Source organism: Typopeltis vanoorti, chromosome 8 (genome assembly GCF_054136105.1).
Source record: "Typopeltis vanoorti isolate ZY-2024b chromosome 8, IOZ_Tvanoo_1.0, whole genome shotgun sequence".
In the NCBI taxonomy this organism is placed as follows: Eukaryota; Metazoa; Arthropoda; class Arachnida; order Uropygi; family Thelyphonidae; genus Typopeltis; species Typopeltis vanoorti.
The window spans coordinates 98378742-98394013 of NC_143556.1; the positions used below are offsets into that span (position 1 = coordinate 98378742).

Consider the following 15272-nt stretch of genomic DNA (forward strand, 5'->3'; position numbering starts at 1 on the left):
CAGCATTAACAACAAAGAACTGGAAAAAAAATTACAAAATATCGAGATCTGGCAATCGAATTAGGCCGACTGTGGCTTAAACACACCAAAGTCACCAAAATTGTTATAGATGCACTTGGTGAAATTTAACTATCCAACTATTTACAGCAATTAAACATCAACGACGTGACTCCATATGACTTACAAAAAACAGCATTACTTGGAACAGTCCTTATTTTACGACGCTACCTGACGGACGTTTCTTAGATTCTTCGGTATAATCTGAATTGTCCTGTTTCACCAGTCAAATTTTTGTTTATATGATATCTAGTTTTGACTGTGTTTCAATTATGTGAATTAAAAAAATAAATAAATAAAAATAACAAAGTTAGATGGGGTAAACGGCCCCGCCATACGGGAACAACACAGGCGTTTGCTGATTTTTTTTTCTGATGACAATAATAATAATAATAACAATAATAATAGTTAACGCCTTTTATTCTCATATAGGAGTAGAAGAGGCTGTTTTACCCCTGTCTATCTTTTGAAGTCTGAGGGGAAGTTCAATGTCTAATGGTAGCCATTTAGAAATCTCTGTCCCCAGGCTATGGATAATTACCCCCTTGAATTCTGTGAAGATAGGCGACTGACAAATTCCACCATCTGCTGGTCCATATTCCTAATAGTGTGTTTTACTGTCTAATAATAGTGTGGATTTTACGGTCGATTTTCTTGAGATTTACAGGACAAGCAACCTCAGTTTCTGGCAGAAAATCCCCTTTGTCTGTGCCAGAAATCGGCTTAATAAAATTTCCTCTAGCTGGTGACTAGAATTGAACTTACGATGTTCTGACTTCAGGCGATGTAACGTTGCGAAGGCGCATGCAACGTCAACTGAGTAACACAGGCTATCGATATTATTATTATTTCATCTCATTTTCCTTTCCCCCTCTTTTACCTTGCGGTGTCGAGAGTTTATTAATCATCGGACCTCAAACCGTTAACAGGATTAGGTGGTCAGCACTACACCATGATGTATCCTATGTCCATAGTAGTGTTGAGTTCTCAAGGCTTGATTGCTTTGCAGGATGAAAAGCCCCAGGAGAAACTGGAGAAAAACCCTACTGTCCACTCCCAAGACCGGATAAGTTGGCTATGGCTGAGGAATTTCTTTTAACTCCTCACGTCTCCAACGGGAATCGAACCTATGACACTTCTTCCCCACTCGTATGGTTGCAAAGCATACGCCACTAGATTAACAGCTTGTAGTATATTATTATTATTATTTATTCAAATACCTGGTAAATAGTGAAAACAAGATTATAAATAAAAAATATTATTATTATTATTATTCCTGATACCTCCAAGGAGTCCAAAGACTCATCGCGGGAGGACACCTACAACTGTCTCTACACCTAACCTTTACTACGAATCATCTCCATCAACGCCATCTACCGCCCACCTCCAACACCACCACAACTAGAAATTTTTGTCTGTAAATTGCGTGTGTTCTGAAGGGCCGATTTGTATGTATGCGGGATGAAAAATCCGAGTTTCCGCGAGAAAAAACCCTGCTACCTCCGTATGAGATCGGCTAACTCACCTTCGATTGAAATCGACCAGATAAAGATTCCTCCCGTCGCGACGAGAATCGAACTTAGGCCTATTCCAATCGAAGGGCGCAATGTACCGTCGTTCTTCCAATTGCGCTACGGAGGCGCTAAATCAACTAACGAATCAAAATAAATCAACTAACGAGTTTTATTTCCTAATAGGGAGTAGACGAGGCCCTATCTAGTTTTGGAGACTGAGTGGGCAGTTCAATCTCCACCGGTCGCCAATCAAAGATCTCTGGCCCATGTCTCACTTGCAGCAGACCCCGTCCACCTATTCTCCTTGGTAAGTACAACCATCAGCATCACTTATTGTATGGAATGCATGATGCATAATCATTAGTTTTCTAGTTTTGCGGTTGAATTTTTCTAGGTCTTCTTTTGTCCAATCTCTGCCAATTAGCGTATAGCCCAAGAATTCATTGCTCTAATTGTATTTAATCCACTTAGTTTTGTTTTCAGAATATTTCTAATTCTTTTGCTGTGTTCTGCTGCTGCCTGTTATTGAACTTTCGAGTAGAGAATATCACTGGCTTCTAATATTCACAGGTATTTATAGTGTTCATTAGCTGAAATTGGTTTTATATGTTTCTCGTAAACAAAATTAAAACTGCTAGTGTCATTAATTTTTCCTTGTTTAATGGATAAAATTGCGCGTTTATCTAATCTAAATTCCATTTCAATGTTCTGACTGAAAATACGAACTGAGTTAAGTAAAGCGTCTATTTTCTGTCCCGATTTTCCATCTAGTTTCAAGTCATGCATATAAAACTGATGGGAAATTTTAATATTTCATTTAGGAATTTCATATCCATATTTTGTTTTGCTCAGAATCATAGATATTGGTATCAAAGAAATGTCGAAGAGCAATGCTGACAAGGAATCACCTTGGGAAATTTCACTTTTCACGCTGACATCTCCGAATGGTTCATTATTGAATATTGAAGTTGTTTTCCATGATTTCATAACAGCAGCCAGAAAGGAACATATGTTTTTGTTAATTCCAGATATTTGTAGTGATTTTCGGATCCTGGAGTGTGGTAGGGATTTGAATGCTTTCTTATAGTCTATCTATGCCATATTTAAGTTACTTTTTCGTCTTTTTGAATTTCTGAGAATCATTTTATTAATAAGGATTTGGTCTCTTGTTCCTCTGGATGTTTAAATATTGCTTTTTTGTTCAATCTGATAATTTTGATTATCTAATAAGTAGTGGTATATGGAATTGCTATGATTGCAGTGAATAGCTTAAGCATATTTGGCAGGCATGTTATTGGGCGATAGTTACTTGGGTCTGCACCCATATCCTAATCTTTCATGAAGAGAAAAGTGCACCCAAATATCATGGAATCTTCCACTGAGCCTGACTGCAACAAATAATTAAATTGTTCTGCCATTGGACCATGTGGACTAGTTAGATGCTTTAACCAAAATCCACGTAGTTCTTCTTTGCAGGTGCACTCCAGTGTTTTTAATTCTCTAGCTTGCGCACTGACCATTTCTTTAGTGATAATGACATTTATATTTGATTTTGTTTAATTTCTGATTCTATTTCATTAATCCATGAGGCATCTTTAGTGTGTTCAATACGATTATCCCAGATTTTCTTCCAAAATTTGAGTGTTTCTTCTTTTTCTAGTGAATGGTTGTTTGCATTTGTATTTCTCCGGAGAAACTGAAAAAACTGACTTTGGTTCTGTCGAAATTGCATATTTTGCTCATATTGGTTTATTATTGCTTCATATTTTTAATTTTTTGTGCACTCACTATTATTCTTTGTTTTACCTCTTCGGTAACTGCAGCAATTGTTTTGTTGGCCAAATTGTATGTGTTAATCAATTTGTTTTTTGATGTTATTATTTTTCACCTTAAAACTCTTTAAGTTCATCAGATCAGCTCGAAATTTGTTGACTTTTCGTTCCAACCGGATTTTCCATGATGCAGATTGTTTCATCCTCTCTTTTGCTCTTGCGGTTTGCAAACAGGATACACCATAATGATGTACTCTGTGCGTATAGGAGCTGTAAAGTTTTTAATGGTGGTAGTCTTATACGGTCATTTATGGATTCATATATTCCAATATCCCTTATTTTATTTTACACTGCACTTCTGTCAAAACATTCTGAGGTATGTCGTCAGCTTGATCCTTACTGAATTGAATTGCAAAGTTTGATATAGCTACCTCCTGATGATTTGCTATCAGTGGAGTTGTTGGTTTATTACATAATTCTTGCAGCTCAAGTTCTGTAAATATTCTGTTACGGAAAATAAAATTCTTTTGGTCCATAAGTCTTTGTTATTTATTGCAGATTCTGGATTTTTGTTTCTAAATTAAATGCATATGCTTTCTGAAACCTCGTTTTTCTGCTGTTGATCTATAAAAACATTTCATAACTTCTCTGTTTTCTTCTACAGTACATTTTCCCTTTTGGTTTCTTCCAGTCGCTCTTTAGCTTCCTGGCCTGATTGCCCAGCAAGGAGAGCTGGACATTTAGCCCACTTGTCGTGTGATATCCAGTATCCCCAACATCTGATGCAGTCCTTGATGACCAGGGCTCCGTCTGATCCGGTTTGGATATCTTCTTACTTTTCACCATTAAGAGGGGGGAGGGGGATGGAACACTGTTAGTGTGGCTCCTCAGTTGAGACCTGTCTGACAAGGGTGGCCTGTTGGCAGCTATGCTATCGCCAGGATAACTCTCAACATCACTGAAGCACGGAAGTCCCACCGCCACGCAAGGCGTGTTCCTTCGAGGGGGGTTTATTATTATTATTATTATTATTATTATTACAACACAGGTATCTCCATGGAGTCAGAAGATTCAATGTGAGCGATCCATTTATTTTCAAACCTGCCACCAATCACACAATACCTGTCACACTTTTCCTCGAACTCATTCAATGATGAAGCTCCAAAAACCACCTCCGGCAACCCATTCCACTCATTAATCATGGTCTATGCAAGAAACCTAGTCCCAATATTCTAGTTAACTGCAAAGTTTGATATAGCTATCTCCTGATGATTTGCTATTAATGGAGTTGTTGGTTTCCTTGTTCTCTCTCTTTCTGTTATGTACTGAAAAAAATTTCTTCAGTGTAACTCCTATAAAATTCATTTAATAACATAATTGTTTCTATCATGTCTCCGGTTTTTCGTCTATCAGCTAAATTTTGAAGCCTAGACCTTAATCTATTTTCGTAGCATTCCACGTACCTGCCACAATGTTTTCAATCGCTTCTGGATCCTGCCAAAACTTCTTCACCGCTGAGCCGAGAGTCCAGGTCTATGTGTCTTGTCCAGATGAGGGCTTATCAATGCCTTATATAGGGGAAGAATACTCTCTATGCATGTTTCTTTGTGGATTCTTCAACAACCCCGTAATCTGATGTGCTGTTTTGTTTTCCTTCAGAATAGGCCATTTAATCTTAAACTCCCTTTTATAATCACAACCAAATCCCTGGCGTCTTTCATTTCTATCAATTCCGATAATTGATGTGGAAAATTTTCTGCAGTTCATTTCCATCAATATAGGACATAGCTGCTGATCATTACTCATATTGCCTTTCCATTCACTTGGGTATATTAAGTTGACATCTATTTACCTTGTCCCATACTGAGTCCCTTAAATCTTCCTCCAGTATCTCTATATTCTCTTCCATTTACCTTTGCTCTTCCAAGTTTAGCATAGTCTATAAACAGCTGAATATTTCCTGTCAAATAATTTCCTATGCAATTGATATACAAATTAAACAGCAGAGGACTAAACACTGACCCATGTTGTACACTGCCTGTTCATTCCAGGAGAACATTACTTACCTTCTCCTGTACTGAGTTCTTCAATAAACCACTCTTTCGATATCTATCAATCAGCCACTCTTTCATCCAAATCGCTAGATTTATATCTATCCTCATTTACTCCAATTTGTGCACAGAGTTTTATGTGGAATATTGTCAAATGCTTTTTTACAGTCTAAAAATATATCACTGAGAAGCCATTTCCCTTTTCCAATTCCAACGTCACTTGATTATAAAACAGTAAGCAAATTACTAAGTCAATATCTACCGTTCACAAAATCATGTTGCCACTCATAGAAGAGTACTTTTTTTCCTATCCAGTCAGTCTTGAGATTCTGATTGGTTTATAATTTGATTCATCTCTCTTCAATCTTTGTTTATGCAATAAAAGTATTTTGCCGTTTTCCCCATTCCATTGGCACCTTCCGAATACTGAGGCTTAAATTAAACAGCCTAGTAAGAGGAACCGATGATTCTCTTGCACATTCTCGTAATACACAGGATAATTTGCCATGTAATCCCATGGCTGTGTTCGTATTGAATTTCTGCAATATTTTAATTACGTTCATTTCTTCAAGCCCTATTGTTCCATCAGTAAGTGTCACATCTTTCATTGGAATATTACCATCTAGATTTTTGCACCCCTGCATAATGCTCGCTCAGTAACTCAACTAGGCTCTGTTACCTCCCTACCATATCAACACTTTTTAAAGTTATCTTTCCATAGTAATTTCTCTTTTTACTTGCTATATAGTGAAATAACTCATTGGGGTTTCTTTTGGCTTCCTCTGCTGACTTTCTCTCATAATGAGCCTTCTCCTTCCTTAGAATACTAGTCTCCTCCTTGCCTGGACCTTATACTGCTCACTGGCATGCTAATCACCTTTTCTTTATAATCCCTCCACGCTTGTGTGCAGGAGTTGCACACTTTTGTGTGCAACTCTTTGTTAATGAAAGTATTCATGAATCTAATTTCTACCTATTTATTCTTCTAACTCTGGGTATATATTCAGATACTGGTTTCTTCCATCACCTCTTGACTACCTTCCATGCACCAAGGACATATCTCCCCTTCAAATTCTTATGCCATTGCTCTGATAAAAGCTTTTTTCTCAGTTTTTCATAATCATCTGCTTTGTAATTCAGCATATATCCCTTCTTAATAAAAAATTCTGCATGTTTTTCAGTCTCCCAGGTTAAGATCACTATGTGATCACTTTCTGGAAGTGGTGGCAGCGTGGCTAGATTGGCTAGTTTTAAGTTCTCTGATTAGATTCAGAACTAGTGAACGTCGTGTCATTACATGTTGCCTCAAGTAATTATTTCTCAGAAGCTGTTTAAATTTCCTTACTGCCTGTGATAATTCCTTCTCTCAGTCTATGTTACCATAGTTGAAATCCCCAATAATAATTACCCGACCTGTACTCATCATGCTTATTCGCGAGTGCATGTTATCCACATTCTCCCGTTCCCCCCCCCCCCCCGATTATAACAACAATCAATTACATATTATTTAACTCTACTGACATCACTTTCACACCAGATAGCCCCAAATGAACTGCCATATGAATCCTTGTCCATCTGATGTATTTCTATTCATTCTAGCTTTAATTTCTCTACTGTATGACTGTATCATCCTCGGTTAACCACGTCTCACTAATGCCTATAAGTTTTGCCCAGGTTGTGCCAAACAATGCCAAAAACTCCTCATTCCATTTTTTTCTTTTTCCTGAATTTTACTAAATAATTTGTAAAATATGAAAAAGTTCGGTTATAGAGAGTACATAGAACTGTTTTTGTCCTAACGAATATTTTAGGAAATCTGGACCACACACACACACAAAAAAAAAAAAAAAAACTAATTAAGGAATCTTATAAACATTAGAAGCCCGTTCATTTTAGATTTATATATTTCAAATTCGGTTTTGTGAACTTCTCCCAAATGTGCTATTTCATCAATTGCATAGTAGAGGGTGATTAGTTATTTTCCTTAATGCTTATGATTCATTGTCATGCCTTTATATATATGTGACAGTGGTAGTTTTTATCTCATTTCGTACAGCGAGTTATATTAAATAGCAGTTAATTATTAATTTTCATATGAGGTTTTACTTTTTTGGAGGGAAGGAGAAGATTTTTTGAAGTGCAAGTTTTTAGCACCAAGTTAACAGTTTTTTAAGTGGAATCACGTGTAATAAATTTGTATAGATTGATTTAAAAATGGTAGTAAGTATGCTATTTGTAGGTGTTTCTGTATTATTATTATCAGTGCTTTTTTTTCTGGATAAAAAGGTGCTGGAACTCACCATGAAGATGTTATTACAGCAACTGCCATACTTTTAACATATCCTCCGATTTACCCTCGTTGTCTCTAGATCGCTTCTTGCTTTTGGTATCAACTGCAGAATGACGAACTTGGAGCAGCTGTTAGTCCACATATTTGCTAGGGTTGAACTGAGTGAGAGGAGGTCCTACTATCCTGATAAATATTATTATGTCTGTAGAAGAAGAGATGACCTAGATGAAGTTGCTATAAGATTCATCCGAGAGAAACCCCTTTCACATTTACTGGAAGATATTGCAATTGAGCCCGGAGTGTGCTTTAGAGGAAGTAGTATGTCCGGGACTTTATTTTCTTTTAGATATTCACGGAAGCCACGAATTTCTCTTTCATTTAAGCGAAAGTTGCGTGCTAACATTTAATTTCAGCTTCACCGAGTGTCAGATGCTTCCCAGGATTTTCTGGCCAATACTTGGAATCTAAAATCTTATCACATTCGGGCAAATCAGCTTCATCCCCTTCAAGCAGACCCTTTCCAACACTTCTTTCAGACTTTTATAGAAAGCAGATGAACTTATTGCGGGTCTGTGTCTTTCATTTTTATTGAGCTCAATCCCTTTGAACTTCATGTTCTTCTGACTTTGAAGAAAAATACCGTAGTACGGACCAGGATTTTCAATTCTTTAACAGGAAGATAAAGAATATAATTCAAAAAGTTGATTGTATTCTTTATCTTCCTGTCTTCTTTGTACAAGTCAATATTTCTCTCATGTAAATCTAGACTTAGTTCACTAAGTTCTTGGAGAGCATCAGGCCTAAACTTCAGCTTTCCTTTTTTTACTCATTGGCATAAAGTAACTACTTATTTTACTCATTTTGAACAATGATTGTACTGATTTAACTTAGATTAATTCAAAACTCACGTGAACACCTGCTTGTTACAGAGTGAATATAGAACTGATAAACTGCTATTGGAAGCAATCGGAAGTGAACACAATTTCTTGTTTCTGGTTGCATACCAATCTATGAAATTCCTGTTATCTATGTTTCATAGATAACAGGAAAGTAGGGTACCAACTTATGAGTAATCAAAACAGAATATTCAATTAATGAACACCATACCATCTACAGGAATATTTATAATACATTTTGCTGTCAATAAATCACACATTTTTGAAAACTTAAGAAAAAAGGTGCATCACACATAAGGCTCTGCTGGTACTGCATACTGCCAGAAAAAAGCACTGATTATTATAATGGTGTCTCCATGAAGTCAACTCATCGTGGGAGACCGTTGACACACTACACACGCTAACACTACATTGACACACTAACCATTATTCGCACAATACCTATATATTTCTCCTTAAATTCATTCATTCATCTGAAGCACTGACAACAACCTCTGGCAGCACATTCCACACCTTTTTGCACTGTACAGAAAGTCATCAGTATCAATCCTATAAAATCCCTTGAATAACTTATGTTTCTATTATTTCTCCTTTCTTATGACTATCAGCTAGTTTTTGTAGTCCACAGACCTTCGATCTTTCCTCATAGGAAACATTCCGCAGACCTGCAAGCATCTTTGTCACTTGCTTCTGGATCCTCTCCACCAGAAGAACATATCCAAGGTGTGTTCAGAGTAGTAATATCACCAATATTATATTTTTGCATTTATTCCTGTTAAAGACTCCCCTAATTGTTTCCTGGCTTCATGTAATTTCTAAAATTAAACACAATATTACTAATGCTTCATGAAGAGGACGTTTTTCAGCGCATAAACATTGCATCACATTCATGTTAATAGTCTGGGTATGTGGACAAATATATGGATACACCCTTGAACAGATCGATAGAAGACACAGCTGGTGAAGTTCTTAGCTTTCTGGTTGTTTTAAACCATCCAGAAGGCAAGGTTCACTGAGACAAAAATGTTATCAACAAAATTCTTCAGAAGACTGCACCAAAAAATTAACTGGGTTACAATAAAACTATAGCCATTCCATAAATTAAAGGGATATTGGACAAAATAAACAGAATACTATACAGATACAACCTAATGCCATCTTTAAACCTCTCCCAAAATTAAAGAACTTACTCAACTCCATTGTTGAGGCTTAAGTGCTAAGAAAAACTCAAGTTGGTGGCCTAATGAAGTGAAACAGCATTGAGAAAGGATTGAAAAGTACTGTTTAAATCTTCCAATATTTTGGGAAGTTTTATGCAACCATATTTATTCAGGTTAGGCTAATTTTTGAGAGCATCTGCAGATTCTAAAAAAGCCTCTACTAAATTTGCTGTAGTGGTGCATGATAGTTTTTTTTCCAATTGATTCTATAGGCTGTGTTCAAATTATGGTCTACAAAGTCTGATTGACCATAGTCATGATTGCTGATGACTTTTTTTTTGTGTTTTATGCAGATGGTGGCTGATCTGTCCATAGTAGGTATCATTCTCAAACTACTCTATGTATTTTTAGATATGATGCTGCTAAATCTCAGTTCAAAAAATTAAAAAGTCTACTCAAAAAAAGTATATTCTTGGCTCCTGAAATAAAAAGAAAAGTAAACCCCTCAGTCCCCCCCAATCCATGGCTTACTTTCTTATGGAGAACCTATTCATGGATTGGCAATAAAGAACTTGTTCACATTTGACTTGAAAAGCTGAAAAGCTGTAGATTGTATTGGCAAATATGAGATAGTGCTCTTTGGAACACAGATTGTTCCAAATTGGAACTGTGAGAGGGTGTTGGTTGAGGCTGCTTGTGTTTAGATGGGTTTGACATTATTGATGCCAATTCCAGTGAATAGTGGCCATAAAAGTATAGAAGATGCAGGTTGCAGAAACTGAATGCCTATGGGAAAGTGAGTGGAGTCATGAATCAATTTAATGGCCCTTTTCTTTATAGAATCCTGAATTTTTAGGAGCTCTCAGGGATACCACCCCAGATATGCTGTATAAAAGAAGAATCAGGCATATTGCGACCAGCTTGCATTTAATTGCAAGTAATTGGAACCCTCCCCCCCCCTTTCCTCACACACCAAGACCTATAGTAGATGCTAGATTGCCTCTGCTATAAATTATCCAGACAAAGCCTCTATCCCCTCCTCCTCCTGCCCCCTTTACTTGCCATACCACATCATACGTTGCTGATATTTCTTTTTGAATGGTATTTCTGTGGAATTACCCCCCCTCCCCCCTTTCCATCAGCTTTTTCATGCAAGATTTGAAAAACAAGCTCTTGACAGCTTCTCCCAAACCTATTTGGGTAAGTTATGTCAATGATGTGTTCACTGTTTAGGCTCATGACCCAGACACATTACTCTTTCTTCTGTCACTTCAGTAGTCTTCACCCTAGAATCCAATTTATGATGGAAAAAGACACTATTAATAGTAGAGCTTTCTTAGACACCTTGGTAGCATGCCTATCTAATCATTTGCTTTTCAGTATATAGAAACCCAGTGACATAGGTAGATATATCCACAAACTTTCCCCTTCCCACTCAGCAATGTGGTATCATTAAAACTCTGACCATTAAAGCCTTTGTCTAATGACTACAGTTCCTCCACAGAACCAAAAAATAATCACACCTTCCCCAATCCACGACCTTCTCTTCAGAAGGATTTTAGTAATGCTATCACCCTCCCCTTTGTCCAAGCATATCAGAAAAAATAGTCAGAATCTTAAAGATTTACAACCTGATAAAGAAGCTAGTATCAGCTACACTAAGGATCATCTTCCTCCTCTAACAGCCACCATCTGCATAGAAGAATGTAAAAAATATATCTGTAATCTTGATTATGGTCAGTTTATGGTCAGTTGGGCCTTGCAGACCATGCTTTAGATATAATCCATCATATAAGCAATTGGAAAAAGATCATATTCCATTGCAGTAAATTTAGAAAAGACTGTTTTTAGAATCTGCAGCTGCTCTCTAAAATAAGCCTAATCTGAATAAATATGGTTGCATAAAACTTCCCAAAATATGAGAAACATTAATACTACGAGATCCCAGTGTACATCTGAGGATACCAACATGTACCCAGAGGGCGCACCACCTAGTTAAGACTCTAATAGTCTTTTGTCCATGTGTTTCACTTAGTTTTGTATTGCCTTTTGTATGTGTATTACAAGTTAGATATCGTACTCCCTGAAGATGTCTCTGTGACTGAGATGAAATATCGAAGAAATTAAATTGTGTTTTTAATCCTTTCTCAGTGCTGTTTTGCGTCATTAAATCTCCTATATAAGATAGCTTATTCAACTCCTCCAAGGATCCTCTTCCTACCATGGAGTGTTCCATATTGTGTATCCAGTAGGAAACTGAATACACAATTCCTATCCTGAAAAAGGAACATAAATGACACATTGAATTTAATAACTATGGTATATTTGACCGTTTTTGATATTGTCTTAGATACAGAATTGCCTAGAAATCTATCCCTATATCATACCAAACCTAGTATAGGTGCAAATTTACCTGTGAAATTCTGATCATCCACCTTAATCTACTTTATGGAATTACTAACCTCCATTCAAAATAGATCTTATCAAATTTGTTTACTGACTATTGGGTTATACATTTTGGTTTTTGATGAACAACAGTGGCAGACTGACAAAGGGGTAATTGTATGATCTGAACTTTGATCATATAGCAGAGAAGCATTTGGAGAAACTAAATTCTCAAAGTATTTTTTACATTGAAAACAAGCTACAAAATCCTTTCTTTTAGGGTTACACGGTGATCAGCATTCATTTTAAAAATTATATGGAATTTACAACCGTGTTAAAAAAACTTTTTTTATTATCCCGACGTTTCGATCTTCACATTAAGATCATCATCTGGAGTGTACATAAGTATACAGAACAAGCGAGTTACATCATTAACTGTAAGCTAGAGAAACAATGATTTGATCACAATGTTATTCTACCGACGTGACCTCTGGTGAAAAAAAAAAATAAAATAAAATAAAAAAAAAAAAAATAAAATAAAATAAAAAATAAATTTTTACATCAAGCTAAATTCTATTTTTCAATAACAGGGATAAATATTCTTTTAGATGGTTTTCTTTCAGAAACAATTGGTGTCCTATTTTTAATATTACAATTCTTATTTTTGATTTACAAAACTGGATTTTCTACAGTCCTCTTTATAGTTATTCTTGGTGAGGAAGGTCGAATATATACCTTCCAAATGTTTGGGATTTTTAAACCATCATTGTTGTTCAGATTGGGGTGGTTGCTGATAATCTCACAGGCTTCCTTGAATTTCCGTTCATACATTGAAATTGAAAAACACAACACACTTCCATTTCTAGATACACTTGTCACACGTCTTCCCTCGGGCAATCTTTCCTTCACTGTTTACCGAAAACTGACACATACGAGACAATATATACACATAAACTCATACCACCACCCAACACAAAAACTAGGTGTCATCAACACGCTAAAAAACAGAGCTCAGACGATTTGTTCCAGTGAACAGGCACTGAAAGATGAGTTTAAAATTATCAGTAATAACCTACAAAAAAAAGGATACAGCCAAAATACTATAAACAAAATTCTCTACAAAATCACAATAAAAAACAAAGACAAACCAGACTACAGTAAAACTATAACCATTCTCTACATTAAAGGAATATCAGACAAAATAAACAGAGTACTACAAAAGTACAACCTCAAAGCCACCTTTAAACCTCCTGCAAAATTAAAAAACCTACTCAACTCATCCAAAGACCCACTCCCTCCACTAGCTCACCCTGGAGTATACCGGATCTATTGTACTTGCAACATACCATATATAGGAGAAACAGGACGCACTATTCCTATTAGACAAAAGAACATAAACGACACATTAAATATAATAATTATGGTGAAGCTGGCCTTTCTGATCATGCCCTGAATACCTTACACAGAATTGACTGGAAAACCACCAGCTGTCTACATCACATTAGAACATGGTATGAACGGAAATTCAAGGAAGCCTGTGAGATTATCAGCAACCACCCCAATCTGAACAACAATGATTGTTTAAAAATCCCAAACATTTGGAAGGTATATATTCGACTTTCCTCACCAAGAACAACTATAAATAGGACTGTAGAAAGTCCAGTTTTGTAAATCAAAAATAAGAATTGTAATATTAAAAATAGGACACCAATTGTTTCTGAAAGAAAACCATCTAAAAGAATGTTTATCCCTGTTATTGTAAAAATAGAATTTAGCTTGATGTAAAAATTTATTTTATTTTATTTATTTATTTATTTATTATATATATTTTTTTATTTTTATTATTTTTATTTTTATTTTATATTTTTTTTCACCAGCAGTCACATCAGTAGAATAACATGTAATCAAATCATTGTTTCTCTAGCTTAGAGTTAATGATGTAACTCGCTTGTTCTGTATACTTATGTACGCTCCAGATGATGATCTTGATGTGAAGATCGAAACATCGGGATAATAAAAAAAGTTTTTTTAACACGGTTGTAAATTCCATATAATTTTTAAAATAAGCTACAAAAATGAATAGGCAAAATGCAACTTTGAAATCCTTAAGCTTCACATGAAATTTGAAAATCAAATTCAATAGTCTAAAAATCTGAAGAAGAATGGCACATTTTTGATCTACATAACCTTTTGTTCAAACATGGTATAATAATTAGTCATAATACTTAGTCATAATACTTTTGTCATAATAATTAGGACTATAGTACTCTGGGATCTAAGCCATAATTTCTTATTAACACAAAATAAGCCCTTAGTTTAAATAAATTATCTTTCCCATCCCCACATGTACTCAAAAAGTGTAAAGTAGTCCACTGCTTCAGCAAATTCATAACTATACTCGGTGACATTCATATCATTATCAGTAATTATTATAAATGCCAATGAGCATGATGCCTTCCTTAGCTGAACTTGCACGTATTCTCACTGTTTTCTTCCCATTATGATATATTGTCCCTGACTCGCTGAATTAGGTCTCACTTGAATGAATTTCTTCCAGCTCTTGATGCCATATATATATTCATGAAGTATTTCCAAACAACCATGACCTTCAGCTCTTAAAAAAAAATGTGAATAAACTTCTATCTCAGTCCTCTTCTGCACTCCACACATGGCACTAATGTGCTTATAGTTCTGTTGACCTTTCATGTATGGGATCAACATAGAAAATAAATAAATAAAAAAATCCTTCTGAGGTAGTAAAGCCTGTCTTTCATATATGTTAGAATTTGCTTTTGACATTGCTGCTTTATTGTTTTAATGGATTTTTGATGCTATGTTTAAAGACCATTTTAACAGTGTGTCTACATATTAGTACACCAAATGCAATAAATCCAATTAAAACTACAGTAATATATTAAATTTACGTTAAGTAATCTAATAAAACATTCAATAAATAAATTAAAAAAAAACAGTTATCTTATAGCAGCTTGAAATAAACCATTCTCACATGAAATAGCCTCGAATCCCAAAATCAATACTCATTAATTTTTTAACTTCATCTCAAGTCAGTCATTTCTTGGATTTTAGACAAATCAGAAAGATAAAAAAACATCACTTATATAAATCCAATTAAAACTACAATAATAT

General features: G+C 35.5%; 1 protein-coding gene across 2 annotated transcripts in view; it reads left to right on the forward strand.

Annotated features, from left to right (window-relative positions):
• The first annotated feature begins 7367 nt into the window (after positions 1 to 7367).
• Positions 7368 to 15272, forward strand: part of LOC150104214 (CXXC motif containing zinc binding protein) — a 122294-nt gene continuing 114389 nt past the window's right edge. Inside the window, exon 1 of one of the 2 annotated variants that reach the window (XM_090396225.1) lies at positions 7368 to 7614. In XM_090396225.1, the coding sequence (XP_090252351.1) occupies positions 7609 to 7614 (6 nt within the window). In that variant the 5' untranslated portion in view covers positions 7368 to 7608. The remainder of the gene's footprint in view (positions 7615 to 15272) is intronic. The other variant, XM_090396226.1, reaches the window with a different exon arrangement.